The 20,763-nt window shown below is 45.4% G+C and overlaps 1 protein-coding gene across 1 annotated transcript; it reads left to right on the forward strand.

Annotated features, from left to right (window-relative positions):
* Positions 1 to 11,944: 11,944 nt before the first annotated feature.
* tal2 (T-cell acute lymphocytic leukemia 2) lies at positions 11,945 to 12,307 on the forward strand (the record flags this gene model as incomplete). Its single annotated transcript, XM_080766059.1, has 1 exon — positions 11,945 to 12,307. One exon carries the CDS (start codon positions 11,945 to 11,947, stop codon positions 12,305 to 12,307), a length of 363 nt encoding a protein of 120 aa, XP_080622185.1.
* Positions 12,308 to 20,763: the final 8,456 nt, after the last annotated feature.

Here is a 20,763-nt window from a genome sequence, read left to right on the forward strand (position 1 = left end):
TCTTTAGTATATTTCAGTAGTATGCTGCTTTGTATTTTTAGTTACTTGTCATATCTGCCCTGTACAATCTCTGCTTGCAAAGCCTACAAGGCATAAAAATGTCAATTTGATTTACATGTTCCAACGCTCAATGCCAAAATCTCAAATTAAATCATTATTCGCAATTATTTGTATCAATTAACATTTCAGCGCTAGGGGCAGGCGAAGAGTGGACCACCTCTCCACCCAACGACCGCCCCTTTAACCAGGACTTCTACACCAACACCACCTCTCCACCCAACGACCGCCCCTTTAACCAGGACTTCTACACCAACACCACCTCTCCACCCAACGACCGCCCCTTTAACCAGGACCTCTACACCAACACCACCTCTCCACCCAACGACCGCCCCTTTAACCAGGACCTCTACACCAACACCACCTCTCCACCCAACGACCGCCCCTTTAACCAGGACCTCTACACCAACACCACCTCTCCACCCAACGACCGCCCCTTTAACCAGGACCTCTACACCAACACCACCTCTCCACCCAACGACCGCCCCTTTAACCAGGACCTCTACACCAACACCACCTCTCCACCCAACGACCGCCCCTTTAACCAGGACCTCTACACCAACACCACCTCTCCACCCAACGACCGCCCCTTTAACCAGAACCTCTACACCAACACCACCTCTCCACCCAACGACCGCCCCTTTAACCAGGACCTCTACACCAACACCACCTCTCCACCCAACGACCGCCCCTTTAACCACGACCTCTACACCAACACCACCTCTCCACCCAACGACCGCCCCTTTAACCAGAACCTCTACACCAACACCACCTCTCCACCCAACGACCGCCCCTTTAACCAGGACCTCTACACCACCACCACCTCTCCACCCAACGACCGCCCCTTTAAGGAGGAGTTGGACTCGCCCTTCAGTTACAGCATCAGCCCTCGGCACCCGGCCTACTGCCACACAAGTAGGGCTGCAACACTTAATTCATTAAATCCATCATAAAAGTAAATGCATAATAGATTTGAATGATTTCAATAACATAATCGATTTTAGTTTTTCCACACCAAAGTGATATTATTGGGGATTTATTCTGTCCCCGGTGAAGGCGTGGCCGACGTTTTTCATAGTCCGTCCCTATTCGCGAAGATTGGCTTCCAAAGTTTGCAGGAGCGCTCCGGTTTCAACAAAATGCCTTAAATCATGAACGCAGCGTTCGATTGCCGTGACACTTACAGTAGTTCGTACGCACATTCCCACTAGGCCAAGGAAGAAATGGTCACCCTTTTCACATTGGCCTATTGGCATCAGGAGTGGCCTTGTTTTGAACAAAATGCCTCAAATCATGAATGCACCGTTCGTGAGGCCTGTTACAGCACCACCAGGAGGCCATTTATGCAACAAAGAAAAGGTGTTTTTCATAAATCCTTCAGATTTCCTACAGATTTTGTCCAAGCATATCGGTTCACATTATTGTCATGTCATCCAGACGGACTTATCTGATTCTGATATTTCATCCTGATCATTTCTACGCCTTGGCCCGGCGGAGTATGTTCTGAGGTGCACATTCTTCTAGATGGAAATAATTTCTAGGCTCGAGTAATTTGTCTTATCTACACACACACACACACACCATGTTCATTTGAATACTGTAAGTACAGATACTGTATACACACTGGCTACACAGACATAAAATACACCAGTATGTTGTTTGTCAGTAATATCAACTAATATTGATATTATATACAGGCTATGCTGACCAGCAGCAGCACCCAGAAAGCCACTATGGCCTGACGTCCCCCAAACAGACCCTGTCGTGGGGAGGAGGAGGAGGAGGAGGAGGAGGAGGAGGTGACAGTCAGTGGTGGAAAAAGTAAAGTATATTCACACTTTTTTACCTACAGTAGTAAAAAATCAATACTGCGATGTAGAAATACTGTAAAGGCCTTTTCAGACGGGGAGTGACTGACGCGCCTAGTAATTAATTGTCAATTAGAGGCGTGCTTTATTTTGGACCCGCAGAGAAGTTGACAGTTTTCTGAAAAACCTACAGTATGTTTCTATGTCAATGGAGCTCAACCTTTTTCATGTCAAGGGCCACCAGAACTATCTGTATTTGGCTGCGGACTCCCATCTGAAAACATGTTGTTCCAGGGACCCCCCCCCCCAGAAGCAAAGATTTGAGTTAAAAACGTTCGCTGTGAAAGAATATATACAGTATTCAAAGATTTGCGGCACATTTTCACGATTAAAAAAAAATAGCAGATCTACAAGCTCGTAGCACGGCCCTCTGTGTCGTGCTATGAGCTTGTGGAACTGCTATTAAGCCGTTTATATTATAGTAATAATAATAATTATTATTATTATATAATTATATTACATTATAAAGTATACCATAATGCTTAAAACACGAAAAGGGGTTCCCGTCCTGAATGGGTTAACGCGTCCCGCACCACTCATGAGCAGACCTGTCGCTGATCCAGGCCGACAACGCCTGCGTCACTCGTCTGAAAAGGACCTTTTAAAAGTAAATGTCCGGAATTCAAAATGTACTTGAGTAAAAGTGCAAAAGTATTGGCATCAAAATGTACTTAAAATACCAAAAGTAAACTTAATCATTATGCAGGATGTCCCATTTTCAAGTTTTCAAATGTATAAACATCTTTGAAAAATGCATGGCATTGCGACACATTGTGAGCTTGTAGGTCGTCTATTTTCAAATGGACGAAATGTATATGGGGCTTAAGTGGTTAATGTATGTTTTGTAATTGCGAACGCAGTGAGCACTAACTATGAGACCCTGCAGATCATGTCTGTCTGTCTGTGTGTGTGTGTGTGTGTGTGTCTGTCTGTCTGTCCCGCTGTTACACCACCCGCCCGCCACCAGAGGGCGCAGGTGTATCACACACACAAAATAAACATGCACGCAAAATAAAAATGAAAAAAGGTGTGTGTGTGTGTGTGTGTGTGTGTGTGTCAGACTGCCACAACAGCTGCGTTCGCTTCCCGCGTTAACGCGTCTTACTGGTTATAATCAAAATCTACGTAGTAACTAAAGTTTTCAAATACTTGTAGTGGAGTAAAAGTACAATATTCGGATCCGAGATGTAGTGGAGTAGAAGTAAAAGTATGGGATATTGGAAATACTCTTTGTACTTTATAGTATTTCCACTATACATCGAAGAACGACTGACATAGAAACATAGCTTTTTCAGAAAACTGTCAGGATGTAGAAGACATTTTTAGAATCTGATCTCAGGTCAGAATGGGTTAAGTGCAGTACTTGAGTAAATGTACTCGGTAACCTTCCACCGTCTCTGCAGCGATACAGTTACAGGCACCGCGAGGAACTCCCCCGACTACGGCACCAAATGCTGGACGGGACAGGAGAGGAAGAGGAGCGGCGAGGCTGCAGGCATGGCTGCTCCAGGTGAGGCTGCAGGCATGGCTGCTCCAGGTTGAGGCTGCAGGCATGGCTGCTCCAGGTGAGGCTGCAGGCATGGCTGCTCCAGGTGAGGCTGCAGGCATGGCTGCTCCAGGTTGAGGCTGCAGGCATGGCTGCTCCAGGTGAGGCTGCAGGCATGGCTGCTCCAGGTTGAGGCTGCAGGCATGGCTGCTCCAGGTTGAGGCTGCAGACATGGCTGCTCCAGGTTGAGGCTGCAGGCATGGCTGCTCCAGGTTGAGGCTGCAGGCATGGCTGCTCCAGGTTGAGGCTGCAGGCATGGCTGCTCCAGGTTGAGGCTGCAGACATGGCTGCTCCAGGTTGAGGCTGCAGGCATGGCTGCTCCAGGTTGAGGCTGCAGGCATGGCTGCTCCAGGTTGAGGCTGCAGGCGTGGCTGCTCCAGGTTGAGGCTGCAGGCATGGCTGCTCCAGGTGAGGCTGCAGGCATGGCTGCTCCAGGTGAGGCTGCAGGCATGGCTGCTCCAGGTTGAGGCTGCAGGCATGGCTGCTCCAGGTTGAGGCTGCAGGCATGGCTGCTCCAGGTTGAGGCTGCAGGCGTGGCTGCTCCAGGTTGAGGCTGCAGGCGTGGCTGCTCCAGGTTGAGGCTGCAGGCATGGCTGCTCCAGGTTGAGGCTGCAGGCATGGCTGCTCCAGGTTGAGGCTGCAGGCATGGCTGCTCCAGGTTGAGGCTGCAGGCATGGCTGCTCCAGGTTGAGGCTGCAGGCATGGCTGCTCCAGGTTGAGGCTGCAGGCATGGCTGCTCCAGGTGAAGGAAGAGTTAAGCCATGTATGAAAACAGGCCTTTAATCAGACAAACCCACACGTCCATATTCTGAGCCAAGGATTCAGCCTAAATAGTCTATCTAAAAGCATGTTGATCGGCCATTTAGGAGGGAGATATTTGGTGTTAAGAGGGGAAAAGCCAAGACCGAGAGGACAGTATAGACCCCTGGGAAACCCCACTCGACTAAGAGTACTGTATGTAGGGTTTAAGTGATTTAAAGGGAAAACATCTTGATTTTCACCATTATATTTAAATATTCATTGTAGTGCCAACTATCCATTAACCCAGCCTTACCTTTTGCAGCATATACTATGGCAGCATATACCCAGCCATTTTACAGTGATGAGTTGGGGCAAAATCCTGTTTGACATGATGTGACCCATGGCATGCCATTTTTCAACACATTCGCCCACTGGCCATTCTCACTGCTCCCAACACAAAATACAGTAGATTGACACAACCTTTAGTAGTCAGAAGCGGACTTGAGTCCACATGAATCCTATAGTGTCTTTATTCTGTAATAATAGGCAAACAGTTGCTAAAACAGTGCCCATTTATTTTGCGGGCGAAGATATTTGGATTTCGATTGGGCCTTTTGACTCAAGGGCTTTCAGCTTTCAGGAAGAAAGCAAAAATACACAGGGGAGACATATTTGAATATTATAAGCACACCCAGGGGTCTATTAGAGTAATGTTAACTCCAAAGACACATACAAAACGAAAAAGTAAAAAAAAAAAAAATCACAGTAATCTGGCTGATGTACAAACATCTTTTTACTTTGCAGTGCTGACTCCCATGAAGAGGGGCAAGCTGAGCTACGAGAGAGTTCCCGGTAGAATTGATGGACAGACGAGGCTCAAGTTTTTCTAGACTCCACGACTGATCCCGTTCCTATGGCCTTGCAACCATTTGTAAATGCAAGTACACGCTCTTCCCTGACACGAATCAAATTGGATTTTAATGATCAAATGTTACAATACAAAATATTGTTTGAAAGTTTGAAATGAACTGTGAAAGGATTTGATGTATTCATATTCAGATAAATGTTCATTCTGGACAAAATGTATTTAATCGAACAGAAAATGTGACCCTGAAATGAAATGTGAGGATTTGATGTGTTCATATTCAGATAAATGTTCATTCTGGACAAAATGTCTGCGGTGCTTTTTCGCCGTGCCTTTGACCTTATCCTGTTCTATGACGAGAGTCACACTAACTTAACACAATATTTGCCACACATGTGAAATCTCGGGATCCGTGCTCGCAACCGCCTCTGCCAGCACGAGAAATCTCGGGTTTAGTTAAAGTGATTGAATCCAGAATTAATAGTATTTTATTTACCGTCTGTTAGCTGTTTTTAGCCTCCGGTAGCTCCCGGTAGCTCCCATGGTGTGACGTCATCGAATATCCAAAATCTCAGATCAGATCAACATATGGAATGAATTCTGTACTGGCCATATATGGAACGCCAGTTCAGTCTCTATCCTTTTAATACTCTATGGCCTACACTAATAACTTTGGGGCAGGCCCATCTAGAGTTTAAATGGACAGGTATCAGTCAAAAGGGAGACATCAAAGAGGAAGGATGGATGGAGAAGCATCAACATGGAATGTCAATCAATCAATCAATCAACTTTATTTGTTCAGACTCAAGGTCCAATAACAACAGACAACATAAAATACTACATACAGAGAGAAACACCCCTAACCCATAAAACATAATTTTACAATAAACATTCATACCAGTGCTTCCAAAAAGCAGACCGGGACCTGGTGCTACTGAAGCTGGGGTTACATAGCAGCATAATTATACAGTTTTTAGACTCATTGAGCCGACACATATATTTGTACATCAGGTTTCTCAGTAGGGCATGAAAGGTGTAAACTCCCACACTACAGAACAACTCACTAGCACTGCTCCACCTCGGTTTGTTCAATAGTATACGCATGCAATCGTTATAGGCAACCTGCAGTTTATACATACTTGCTTTCTTATATTTTACCCACAAGGGTAACCGGTCAGCTCCATATATGGAGATTGAGGTCAGATTTAGAGTTGCTGGCCAATATTGATGACATCAGGGCTTTCCATATATGGGCATTCCCCCATATCTTAATATTGATGACATCAGGTATCTCCATCCCTGATGATGTCACGTGATGTCACGAAGATCATGCCTGGGGTGACTGACTGACTGACTGACTGACTGACTGACTGACTGACTGACTGACTGACTGACGGGAAATGGACGTTTTCATAGTAAATTATAAATTTATTTGTATAGCATGTTTCCAAACATGCAGCAAGAAAACACCAAACAGACAGATAAAAATGTGAATCTAGGTAAATCATTAAATCAGGTACAGTACTAAAGAGGCAGTACCACATTGATTTGTATGACGTCCTACAGTACGGTACTGGTTCAAGAGAGTAATAGTGTCCGGCCTGGCGGAGACAACAAAAAGGTTAGGTTAAACATGGACATTGTTAACTGCACATTTTTCTGTTGCTACAAAGCCTAATTCTTAATATTGAAATCCATATTCTATCTCAGATTTTTCACTTTTCATTTTGTTTATTTTATTTTATTTATTTATTTACTGCTTCTTTTCCTGGGGGGGGGGGGGGGGGGGGGCTGATAAAGGCTTCTCCCATTTTAGCAGCTCAAATAGTGTCGTCGTCCCCCTCCCCTCCCCTCCTTTTTCATTTAGCACAGCAATCCCCTTATCTGCGTCTCTCAGCATGTGGAGAGTGTGCTTATCTTGGCGAGCCAGCAGAGTGAAGCCCACCCCCTCAGGAATGATCCCCCCAGACAAAGAGCACCTCCCCCGGGGGACATGGACGCCTCCCCGCGTTCACCCCCCCCCTCCCCAACACACACACACACACACACACACACTCTGTCCATCCGTAAACTTGGCCAGCCACCATCAATTACCACCTACTGCAGTCTCTGCCTCTCAGCCCTCGCCACCTTCCAACACCATGTCATGTCAGTCTCTGCCTCTCAGCCCTCGCCACCTTCCAACACCATGTCATGTCAGTCTCTGCCTCTCAGCCCTCGCCACCTTCCAACACCATGTCACGCATCGGAAATGGCCGATCTACAAGCGGCACAACGCTTTGCGATGTGCCGCGTTGTGAGCTTGTAGATCAGCTATTTATGTATGCACGACACCACCGCACAACCAAAGTACAAATCAGGCTTAACAGGCCAAACAAAAAGATGGTCCGAAATGGCTGTTTTTTTTGGGGGGTTTTTTTAACGGCCCGGGAAACAAAGGCTGAGTGGGAGATGGTTTAAAGGACCCCCTCCCCTAACACCACCACGTGGAGGCTAGGTAAACAGTAGTGGTGTAATTGTGCAGTAATTGCCCCCCAACCACACTTTGGCCCTGGAATGAATGGGACGCACACACAAGATATATTGTGGGAATTAACAGGCTGTTTAAACCTATCTATGCTATCCTTTAGAGATGGACTCTGGCTACTGCGCTAAAAGGTCAAACTGCTGTTATTCTTTATTAGCGGGCGCCTCCTCACTCCCATACGTGTGTGTGTGTGTGTGTGTGTGTGTGTGTGTGTGTGTGTGTGTGTGTGTGTGTGTGTGTGTGTGTGTGTGTGTGTGTGTGTGTGTGTGTGTGTGTGTGTGTGTGTGTGTGTGTGTGTGTGTGTGTGTGTGTGTGTGTGTGTGTGTGTGTGCGTGCGTGCTACTGGTAAGACTGGTTTGATATTTGATGGGGATGTTTGATAATAAATATATATATTCTTTAAGGATCTACAATCATGTTACAACATTTTTAATATATATTTTTAATAACATTTCTTCGGTTGTCTTCGGGATTTTATAATTTTTTCAAACAAAGACAAAATAACAAGTAACAAAATAAATCAGATGGGAGAGATGTGAGCATTCATTAAAATAATAAAACAAATAAGACGCATGAGTAAGAACGAAATCTGGTTGCAAAGGTATTACATATTTCAACCCAATTAGACCAAAACTCAATACACTTTACGTTCTGCAGCCATAGAGGGAAAGTAATCTGTTCCTTATAGATATCATTTACTACATATATCCATTATTTTATGGTGGGGGCCTCGGGAAGCAACCATGCCGTGTAAATGCTTTTCTACAGGGAGATATCAGAATACCAAATAGGTATTAATCATATCTCCCCGTCTGGGAAATGTCACAAAAATAATGTAGTAAACTACAACTAAGGACAAATTTGCACCAAAACATTTATTTATTGATAAATCCTGCCCAGAAGGTTCTAATCACTGGACACTCCCAGAAAATATGCCAACTGTTGATATTATCATTATTTAAGGATATATATATATATTTTTTTAAGTACGTTAAAATCTGCTTACATTGTTATGCGAGGTATTGTGACCTTATAGATCAGGGTTTAGGTCTTTCGCCATTAGTCGTATGACGGAGTAAGACGCATATCTGTGTTTTTAGATACTTACTATATTTGACCACGGGTATACTTTGACTCAAGTACTGCGGGGGGGGGGGGGGGGGGGGGGGGTTGAGTACTTTGTCCGTCCGCCACGGCGTGTGAGTGTGTCTGCAGACCTTGAAGCCTCGCAGCCAGCCAGAGAGCACCATGCAGCCTGGGCTCTGCAGGTGCAGCCCAATGCAGCGAGCGTCCATGAATGCCTCCGATTCAGAGCCGGCCCCCATCGGCTCGGCCCCGTTCGCCGGGCCCTGTAGGGCTAATCCCGGCCCCTAATCGGATTATGTAAATTCCTACTCCTCACAGAGAGATTTTTATGGAAGGCTGCGCGTCTTTGAAACAACACTTGAAGGGTGTAAAAAAAGAAAAGAAAAAAAGGAACAGTGACAATTGGTTAAACTAGACGTTGGGGCTGTTTTGATCTGGACGGAGGTTGAAACTGGGCGTCGGAAAGAGGCTGGGGGGTGGGGGCGTGTGGGGGGGAGGGTAAAAGTAGCAATACCACAATGTAGACGTTAAAGGCCTTTATTCCAAATTGTACTTGAGTAAAAGTACCTAAATCACCTAATCACCTTAAGTACCAAAAGTGAAAGTGCTCATTAAGTGCTTTCAAAATGTGTCAAACTCTTTCAAAAGTAGCACATGTTCAAGCTCACAACGTGCCGCATTGGGACGTTATTTTCTAATTAACAAAGCATAATTTGGTTGTTGTATGTTTTGTAAATAATACTCTAAATCTACAAAAGTAACGCTCCACAACCGTTTTCAAACTGTAATGGAGTTTCTCGTTTTCATATTGCTTTTGATTGTGACGTGCTATATGTTGTTTTTTAACCTTGTTCTGTACAGCACTTTGGAACTTTGGTTCTATATAAATAAAATTCATTATCATTATCATTATAAAAAGTATAAACATTGACAAATGGACACGCTCGAGTAAAGAATTGTGCTCTACTTGAGTAAATGTAATTAGCTGGTGCGAGGCGGCTCGCGCTTCATGCGTGTGCCCGGGGACCCAGTGCTCTCCCCCTCTTCATGCGTGTGCCCGGGGACCCAGTGCTCTCCCCCTCTTCATGCGTGTGACCGGGGACCCTGTGCTCTCCCCCTCTTCATGCGTGTGACCGGGGACCCAGTGCTCTCCCCCTCTTCATGCGTGTGACCGGGGACCCCGTGCTCTCCCCCTCTTCATGCGTGTGACCGGGGACCCTGTGCTCTCCCCCTCTTCATGCGTGTGACCGGGGACCCTGTGCTCTCCCCCTCTTCATGCGTGTGACCGGGGACCCAGTGCTCTCCCCCTCTTCATGCGTGTGACCGGGGACCCCGTGCTCTCCCCCTCTTCATGCGTGTGACCGGGGACCCTGTGCTCTCCCCCTCTTCATGCGTGTGACCGGGGACCCAGTGCTCGCCCCCTCTTCATGCGTGTGACCGGGGACCCCGTGCTCTCCCCCGACTTCCCCCTGCATGTAATTTATGTGTGGCCCTCGGAATGGGCTCAACAAGATTACCATAGTCATAACAAAACCCATATTGTGCAACTGTCAATCTGGATATGGCATTTTTACCTTTTGAGTTCCAATCAGGCCCAGATTCAAGAGTGCCAGTGGTCTCAGGGTCTCTTTACTATTAGGGGAGGGGGGGTGGGGGGAGGTGTTAGCCATGGATAATGTCTAGGCATAGAAAGAAACAAGCGTCCACAAACGCAAGCGACGGATCAGAGAGGGCGAAACATCTCAGTTCCCCCCTTCAATGGGAATGAAACATCTCAGTTCCCCCCTTCAATGGGAACGCATGTGTCGCCTCTAATGCTAACCTTCCAGGATTAAACGAGCAATGAATCATAAAGGCTTGTAGCAATGGTGGTTTAAGGCGCCGCTGATTGCGAGAGCTGTCGCACTGAATTCGGCACCTCGCACAGGAATTATGGAAGAGTGCCGTTTGGTAACGGTGACTCGGCCCCTTTTTGATTTCAAGGTGACATGCATGATGAGGCCACGGCAAAACGGACCCTGTTTTGGTAACAAACGGGGGTCTGTTTGGGGACACCCAATCCACATTGTAAAATCCTCAAGTGGGGTCTATAACTGTGAGAGTGTATACAAATGGAACCAAATGGACTCATTTGGGTGCATTTTGTACACTCTCTCTCACAGTTACAGACCCGTAAGTGTCCATTTGGAAGCCCTGGTGGTCCCCGGACACAGTGTTGAGAAACACCAGGTCCGGGTTATTAGAAGGCAAGAATTGACTAATTTGACGTGTGTCATAATTATCACATCCCATCATGACACCCACCCACCCCCACCCAAATTATACATTTGTCCTATGAGAACGAACACACACACACACACACACACACACACACACACACACACACACACACACACCTCTTTATGGCATTGAACAATAACTCTACTTACAATGCAACAGAGCGGAGAGGCTCGACGACGGTGCACGTCACACAATGGAGCTTTGCCCTGCTATAAAATGTGTGAGATGTGTGCATGCACCAGTCTTCCCCCTTCTCTCTCTCTCCCTCTCTCTTTCTCTCCCTCCCTTTTCCTCTCTCTCTCCCTCCCTCTTTGGCGCACAAGGAGCAGTCAGAGTGCGTGAGAGGACCATACTGAGTACACACGCTGGACTACTGCAGTGTAGTGGATATACCACTGCTGACCTGAGGATAAACAGCCACTCTGCAACTGATACCTCTGCACGGCAGCGTGCACAGTGCACCCACACACTCAGACAGGTGAGAATCTTGGGTTCATTATCTGCATGTTTTAATTTCATTTTGTCAATTTTTTAATCATAATTTCCTAATTTGGTCAGACGTATCCGCGATGATGTGAACAAATATCATACTTTGGGAACCTTAGATTTTGGTAGAGTTAATGCCGGCACCGCAACGCAATAGTACTTTGTAGTAGAATAAAATACTTTATTTTATCATTTTTTGGAGGTTGGAGAATATCTCCATCTCACAAACATTAAACCCTATATATTTAGTTGAATGGAGTCCCCCAGGGCTCTATACTAGAACCGCTCCTTTTTTGTCTACAACAAATCTCTTCGTCGAAAATAATGGATATACACAAGCTGCGTCCGTGACGCATTGTCAGCTTGCAGATTGGATATTTTGGCAGAATGTTAGCCCCCCACGACACGGACGCTAGAATTCACGGGATTCTTTTTGCTGCTTTTCTTCCCCCGCCTCCAGTGAGTGAGCCCGGGCCGACCGACCGACCATGACCAGGAAGGTGTTCACCAACACGAGGGAGCGCTGGCGCCAGCACAACGTCAACACCGCCTTCGCCGACCTCCGCAAGCTCATTCCCACGCACCCGCCGGAGAAGAAGCTCAGCAAGAACGAGATCCTGCGCCTGGCCATGCGCTACATCAACTTCCTGGTGCAGCTCCTGGAGAGCCAGGGCGGCGGGCAGCCGGCCTCCCGCCACTCCCCCACCGCCCTGCTCACCTTGCTCCGGGGCAACGTGGAGAGTCTCCACACCACCTCGTCCTCCCCAAGGGGACCCTCATGGGGCCTGGCCAGCAGCGACACGGACGCTGAGTCCCCAGGCTCCAGCTGTGGCAGTTCAGAAGCCTGGTAGTACAGCCCCCCCCCCCGCCCCTGTGCGCGACCACCACAGCTTGCCGATGTTGTCTTGGAGAGTGGACGTTGTCTTTCTGGGTTTTCTTTTCCTAACCTATACATCCCGGGGGTGAAACTGGTACTTTTTGTCCCATCGGTATATAGGGCTGGGCGATATGGGAAAAAATGAAATTTGGACGGAATACCGCAATGTCAATATTGTAACGATGATATTTCATTATTATTTATCTAAAAAGCGACGTGTTGATCACTATTTATGAACATTTTTGAAAGTATAAAATATGGTTTAAGCGATTAAACTCAGTACCATATCACTATTATATCTCTGCTGTCGTGGAGAAACCACCTGTTTTTTTTTTGGAATTGAAGAAAACCTTATATTTTTGAAACAATGCAATACTGCCTCATCAAAGTTGGTGTTGTGACTTTAGTTAGTTGCTTTAGTTTAGCAGACAATTTGAGGGTCCAATAGAGTCGAGAGGTTTTTGTCCGAAGCGCTTTTTTATACTTTTCATTGGTTCAATATTTTTTAACCAACACACCGAAAAGGGGTGTTCAAAAATGGAGTTAGGTGGTTTCCTCCTGACAGCGACAAAAATTCCAGATGATTATCTAGTCTCATATACACAATATTGACATATTGCCCAGCCCATAATCCGGAGCTGCCCATGTTCTTTTGGACTGGACTTTCTTTTCTTTCCATTTGTTTTTTTACTTACGTCCTGGCATGAAACTGGTATTTCTGTCACATCGGTGCAGGTATCCGTATTTCCCCCAATGCCCATGTCTGTTGGACACCGCTGTACAATGGACTGAAATGCGGTTGGATTCACCCACCTTAAAATATCTTGACTTACGGGAGCCCACGTTAAGACAAATGTCCACGTTATTCTGCATGGATGTAAAAGAAAAAAGATGTACAGTGTTCCCATCATCATGTTAATATTCCTTGTTGCTGGCAAAGCTGGAACTAATTTAGTTTTTCATTAAAGAGCGTGTTTTGCCACAGAGGAGAATGGAAGGGGATTAAGGAATTTCTCATTTCAAGCACTAGTCTCACCAAGGCATGGTGAATTGATAACGGCACACCCAATTCACCAAGGAATGCAATCATTCTGAAATAGCCAAGGGCACTTTTTTTGTCGACATGTTGATTTTCAGAGGGGACTACATTATACATGTATTTATTTATCATGGTTATTATCATGGTTATTTTTATTTAGGGAAAACATTATTTATTTCACAACCCTTCAATGAGATGATGGTAATTTTGTCGATTATCCATTTGCCATAAGAGGAACTGGGCCGATGAATTTTGGCAGAACTGACAATCCTTTGTGAAGAATTGATAAGACCACACTTTCTCATTTGAATCTTCATTTGCTCCTTTTGTACATTAAGCATGTAATTTAGCCAAAGATTGCTAATTAATTGATTGTCTGTCGTCAAGGCTATTGTGATAAGTATATTACAATACCTCTTTTGAAAATTTGTTTTGTTTGCCTGTGAATAAACACTATGCTATTTATTTGAACTTATTTATTTAATAAATGATTTGGTAAGAAACTATTTTGAATTGTTTATTTGTGAAGAGAACACTCCACATTATGGATTTGGAAATGTAACTGTTATATATATATATATAAATGTAGCCATTTATATTATACAAAACCTTTTTAACCACAACCAAATATGTCACACATTAGAGTATAAATACCAACTTGGGGTCATGTGATAACTGATCTGTGTGACAAAGATGTACTTTTTGGCTTGCAGTACCTCTTTGTGATGTCACTGATCACATGACCCAAAGTTCTAGACCTCCAGTTCAAGGCTAAACAGAACTTTGTGATGTCACTGATCACATGACCCAAAGTTCTAGACCTCCAGTTCAGAACCTCTTTGTGATGTCACTGATCACATGACCCAAAGTTCTAGACCTCCAGTTCAAGGCTAAACAGAAGTGGGGACTTTATTTATTACTTCTACACAACAACTCTTAAGGTATATTAATGACATAGTTCAATGTTGAAAATGAGTGGTATTCCCCAATTAACTTAAACGCACAAACGTTGGCACGCTACTAATCCTACATACTTGCACCTAGAAACCCCATTCACACTTTAAAATGTTCATCTTGTGGTTGACATGTTTGCCTGTAAATGAATCTTTGAAATGTTTCATAGTTTTAGCAATAGGCTATAGTGCTTTAAAATTTGAGACATTTATAATGGGGCTCAATGGCAGCTCTATGGCATGTCAAAAATCACTTTCACCTAGAAACTCCATTCACACTTTTTATAATTCAGCTTACTGTGGGTGTCAAAACTCAGAGATGAAGCAAGAGTCTTCTATATGACACCTCATAACTACATCTCCCAGAGTGCACCAGCAAGATGGCTGCTCGTTTGCCTGAGCTGAAACACCTGAAAAGGCTGGAGGGAGCACTCTCACAAACAAAGTACCAGAGAGTAGAGACCGAAGCAAGTCCTACTACTTGTAGGTTCCAAGTCCAAGGAGGCCAATGGTCGGTGATGTTTGTTTTATTATTATATTTGCAATACTGCTTAATGTGTTAAAAGCCAATGTTTTAGTATACTAGTTTGGATTGGGAAGGAATTGTAGTTTCTGAGTTATTTAACTTAAACGCCCAATGCATTCTCAATGGCAATAGCACAAACTTTGCCATACGTCTACTAGTCCTACATACATACACCTATAAACCCCATTCAAACTTATTTAGGTTCATCTTACGGAGGCCATGTTTGCCTGAAAAGGAATATTTGAAATGTTTCATAGTTTTAGAAATATAGTGCTTTCAAATTTGATATGGGGGTCAATGATTTTGGCAGCATCAGACCAATCACAGTGATGACTGTATGAGGCTGCTGCTGAGAAGCTGCCAAGAAGCTCCAGTGCAAGTTGGATGTTTGTTAGTGTCGGGGCCCCTACCTGCTCTGCTGTGTTAGTGTCGGGGCCCCTACCTGCTCTGCTGTGTTAGTGTCGGGGGCCCCTACCTGCTCTGTTGTGTTAGTGTCGGGGTCCCCACCTGCTCTGCTGTGTTAGTGTTGGGGGCCCCACCTGCTCTGCTGTGTTAGTGTCGGGGGGGCCCCTACCTGCTCTGCTGTGTTAGTGTCGGTATACCTGCTCTGCTGTGTTAGTGTCGGGGCCCCTACCTGCTCTGCTGTTAGTGTCGGGGGCCCCTACCTGCTCTGCTGTGTTAGTGTTGGGGCCCCTACCTGCTCTGCTGTGTTAGTGTCGGGGTCCCCACCTGCTCTGCTGTGTTAGTGTCGGGGCCCCTACCTGCTCTGCTGTGTTAGTGTCGGGGCCCCTACCTGCTCTGCTGTGTTAGTGTCGGGGGCCCCTACCTGCTCTGCTGTGTTGGTGTCGGGGGGCCCCTACCTGCTCTGCTGTGTTAGTGTCGGGGCCCCCACCTGCTCTGCTGTGTTAGTGTCGGGGCCCCTACCTGCTCTGCTGTGTTAGTGTCGGGGTCCCTACCTGCTCTGCTGTGTTAGTGTCGGGGCCCCCACCTGCTCTGCTGTGTTAGTGTCGGGGGCCCTACCTGCTCTGCTGTGTTAGTGTCGGGGCCCCTACCTGCTCTGCTGTGTTAGTGTCGGGGGCCCCTACCTGCTCTGCTGTGTTAGTGTCGGGGGCCCTACCTGCTCTGCTGTGTTAGTGTCGGGGTCCCTACCTCCTCTGCTGTGTTAGTGTCGGGGGCCCTACCTGCTCTGCTGTGTTAGTGTCGGGGTCCCTACCTCCTCTGCTGTGTTAGTGTCGGGGGCCCTACCTGCTCTGCTGTGTTAGTGTCGGGGGCCCCTACCTGCTCTGCTGTGTTAGTGTCGGGGCCCCTACCTGCTCTGCTGTGTTACGTAACCTTATGTACAGGTTCATGTATAGGTCATCAGAGTCAATAAATGACATCATCGCTGTAATAACTGACCCTACACACAGTTCGGTTAGGTTCTCATCTATAGATTGTGGAAACATTGGCGCACGCACATGTTTGTATGTCCGTGTGGGATATGTGCATTTTATTTAATATTTCTTTATCTTTATTTATAAAAAGTTTTTCCTTATTTTTAAATATTTTCTTTCACGTTGTTATAATGATCATTAGACTCAGGGCAATAAGTAACAGAGTTCAGTTTTAATTAATGTAGAATGCAGGATGTAATTTACACACAAATGAGAGGGACTTAATTTATTTGACTGCATTTTTTTTAAATAGTTTATTTAAAACCAAAAATACCCTCTCACACACTTGCCAGTGTGCCAGTGATCACCCTCCTTTGTGCCAATGTTGGCACTGGTGCCTAAGGTTGCCTACCCCTGATCTAGTGGGTTCTAGTGGGGTGTTGGTGACAGGCTGACAGCTAGTGATATAGCCTACTACTTTCAGATCTGCAAAACGCAGCAAAGAAAACTCACCAGTCTGACCATTAATGGGCTCTGAAGTAATGTAGTTGGTTATCACAAAAGGAAAATAACTTCAAGGATATTTCCATGAGGCTTCATTCACTATAGTTGAGGTCAAGGTGTCACGCCCTACTCCACTTCTCATTTGTTCTGAGGGTGGGTAAGCCAATCAGAGGCGGAGTAGAAGTGACGGCTCTCACAGTATGCATTTTGTTTAACCTGTGTAAATGTTTAAAATGTGTCAATTTGAAATACAGAAAATACAATATCTTATAGTTATAATATACAAATTGCATCTGATTTTGTCCCGTCCCAGACAAATACAAATGACAAAAGGATTTGAAATACATGCATGCAACTAAGTACTGCCCTTCTCTGGATACAGAGACACCAGGTTGAAGTGCTTACAGATCTTCTGTCGTACTTGGCCAATTTCTTTATTGTGAAATTACTTCACACAGTAGAATAGAATACAGCTGCTCTCAGTGTGTTTTGGGTCTTTTGTGTGTACTCAATGGGCCCTGTGATATGTGGCCACTACATGTCCACTGATGACCGTGTGGACACAACGGTGACCCCCTTGCCCTCCGGCCAGTGACCAGGGGCCCCCGGGAGACGAGAGGTTGAGGAGATGGCAACCGCTTAACTTGTGGCCCCGGGGGTCACAGGTTACTCGGGAGTCAAAGCACTGACCACCACGCACTGACTGGAAAGACAGTGGTCAGTGACATCCTACTCAGATGTCTTGCATTGTTTCAATATGAGACAAAATGAATGTGTGCTAATTGAGGGGTCGCTGTCTGATTTCTGATCATTTTAATAGTAATACCTGCAATTTATATAGCAGTATTCAAAGTCGCTTTACATTGTGTTTAACATTTTGATGACAGGAAATCTGTGCTAGCTTAGCTACCGTATATAGACAATTAATTTGGCTCACTCCCACATTGTCGGCCTTGTAAACAGTGACATCAGATATTCAAAATGTAAAAAATAAAATAATAAATGTGCAAACGTTTTCAATAATGTTGAGCAGAGCGCTTAGATTGGGTATTTTCATACGACAAAGTATAAAATAGGGCTATTCTGAGGGGAACATTTGCCAAAAAGAACGAATATATCGACAGTACAATGTGACAACGTGACCTGTTGTGATCTTGTAGATCAGCGATGTTTTGGTGAAGCAATTTTGGTGTGTAAGCAGAAAAAGCTGTCAAAGTAGAGTTGTAACTCGTGTCTGTGGTTAAACTTGCACAAATGATTGTGATTCTATATCGGCTGCTATTTTAACTCCCTCGTTTTATTGCAGTTTTGAGCCATACACCGCTTATGTATATTATTTAAAATAATATAGCTCATATTAAATTAGGAATATTTGTCATTTCTGTCTTGTTTCCCGTCGTTCTCTTTTCTCTAAGACTTTCTTGAAACTGCAAATGCTGGGAGCTTAGTCAAACAATGTAGTTTTAAAACCTGCAAGAAAACCTAAAAATGTACCCTCATTATAAAATGAAAACATATCTTGAGAATTACTTTTTATATTCAGATATGGCCTTGGCGAACAGAAATAAATGGCTACATTGTTTTGTATTTCCCTTTGTTTCTGAAGAGGTGTTTACACACACACACACACACACACACACACACACACACACACACACACATTTACATGCTTAACAGCCTATTGTGGTGGTGGCAGTCTGGCCCGTGTTCTTCCTAAAGGCTCCAACTGAACTAAGCTGAAGGGTAAACAGTGATTGGTTTTTAGGGCATCATGGGGTGTTTTCACACCGCTATTAAAGCGGCTAAATGTGTGTAAACGGAGCAGAGGGCAGCTGGACACACTGCCTGTGAGGCCTGTGGGAATGGACAGGTGACTCCGATATACACTATAGCAGTGCTGGATAAAACCATGGCATAGGCTATACTTGAGTCAAAGTATAGATAGATACTCCTGGTCAAATGTTACTCAACTACAAGTGAAAGTTGCTCAGTCAAATTTGTACTCACGAGTTTCGTGCTTCATGGATTAAATTAATAACTACATAAGAACAGTACTCAAGTAAATTGTACCTTTGTTACTGTCCAACACCACTGCACTATATATAAATACACATGATGCGTTGTGCAGAGAACGATAGCCTACTACGCCCACACTCTGTACTGACTGAAGATTCAAGAGGGTTTCATTTAGGCTAGCAGCATACAGTATATCTGGATTTATAGAAGTGCAGCATGAAATAGGCACACACACACACACACACACACACACACACACGTATTTTATTGCAAGTAACAGCATGCATACATCACGGTATGCTCATGCTGTTAGGTTGCAATAATGTGCACATATGTGATTGTTGTTTTATATATACAGTATATATATAGGCCTATGCAGCATAGTACCACTGAGTGAGTGATTAGGCCTGGAATCAAATTTAACTAGGCTATCAAAATGTTCACGTTCTGAAAATAGCAGATCTACAAGCTCACAACGCATCGCATCCGCAGCGGTTATTTTCGCTATATCCGTACGAAGAGGCAAACATCGGCCATAAATGTGGGATGTCCGACATGTCATTTGCAACGGGATTATGGCGTGTGACAGCTCTGACATGCATCCCGTCATGCCGTGAAAAGCCACGGCTGTCCATTTTCGTAAATTTGCTGAGGCACATTATTTACAGAAGCCGCCCAATCACAACAACAGACATTGCGTTGACCCCGACTTCCAGCAGGATTACGGAACGCTGCATGCGTTTCCAAAATAATAACACATCTGCATGCTTCTCATCTCCTCGGCCAAGTATGGCTGCCCGATTGGCTATTCTCTCCCAAGTGTGCGGGTAATGGTCTATATGGAGAGCACATTTCCTTATCGGTGTCTCGCACGCTGTCTGAATCTGTTATCACAATGGGCCAGATCTGTGCAGGCAGCCCCCATCCCCGCTGAGGCGCCCATGAAAAAGAATTTCTGGAGCTGGGTGCCAAGCGATAGGCCCTGAGCTCTTTATCCCCTTAAAGCCAATTCACACTCTGCATGTTTAAATATCTCGGCGCAACCCCTGCCCTCCCTACTCCTGTCCTCCACGCCTCCCCTCCACCCTCTCTCTCTCTCTCTCTCTGTCTGTCTCTTTCCGCCGCTGCGGTTTGGTGGGCCCGCCGGAGCGGAGCTGACCTGCAGCCTGGGTGGGTGGGATGCAGGTGCAGGCCGGGTCGGAGGAGGGGAGAGGAGAGGCCCCTATTGTTGGGCTGGACAGCAGCCTCTCCTCTTCTGGAGCACTCCGTAATGGGGGCGCCCACGGACAATCCCACTTTCTAATCTGATTATGCAAATGTCTACTTCAAAAGGCAACATGCTGTAACCCTTATACCCAGTGGCAGAGAGAGAGAGAGAGAGAGAGAGAAGGGCCAGGGGAGTGAAGAGCATAAAGGCATCATGGAAAAGAGATGATGGGGAAAAGGAGGTGAAGAAGAGAAGAGTATATAGATGATGGGGGGGGGGGGGAAAGGGAGGTGAAGAAGAGTATATAGATTTGGGTTCCCAAGAAGTTGGACCAGTCGCGGTTAACCCTTTACAGTCTATGGGTTAACCACATGAACTGTAGTGTCCCAATTCTGGGCTGAACATTGTGCAAAGATAGCAGCTCCGCAAATTCACAATGCATCGCAAGTTCACAACACGTGTGAGCTTATAGATATAGCCTATATACTCGGCAAATACATTTAGTTTAGTGATTTAGTGAGGGGGGCCGCAACAGGTTGCATGTTCACCCTCTGTTCCAATTAAGCAATATTACACAAGACTATAAGAGGGTGTGCTTTACGGTCTTCTGCGGTGCTTACGGAGCTCACCATTTCAGCTTGTTTCTGCAACAATAACGACATGATGTCGTCACTAGACCAAAAATGTTCCAAGAAAATCGCTAGCGTATAGCAACCCAGTTCCGCACTGGGGATCAGCACAGCTGATTTTTATGTTTTGATTAAGGTGTTCCAACAGTTCCATCATTGCTCGTTTAAGCACGGCTAGACGGC

Source organism: Protomyctophum bolini (genome assembly GCF_963924005.1).
Source record: "Protomyctophum bolini genome assembly, chromosome: 6".
Lineage (NCBI taxonomy): Eukaryota > Metazoa > Chordata > Actinopteri > Myctophiformes > Myctophidae > Protomyctophum > Protomyctophum bolini.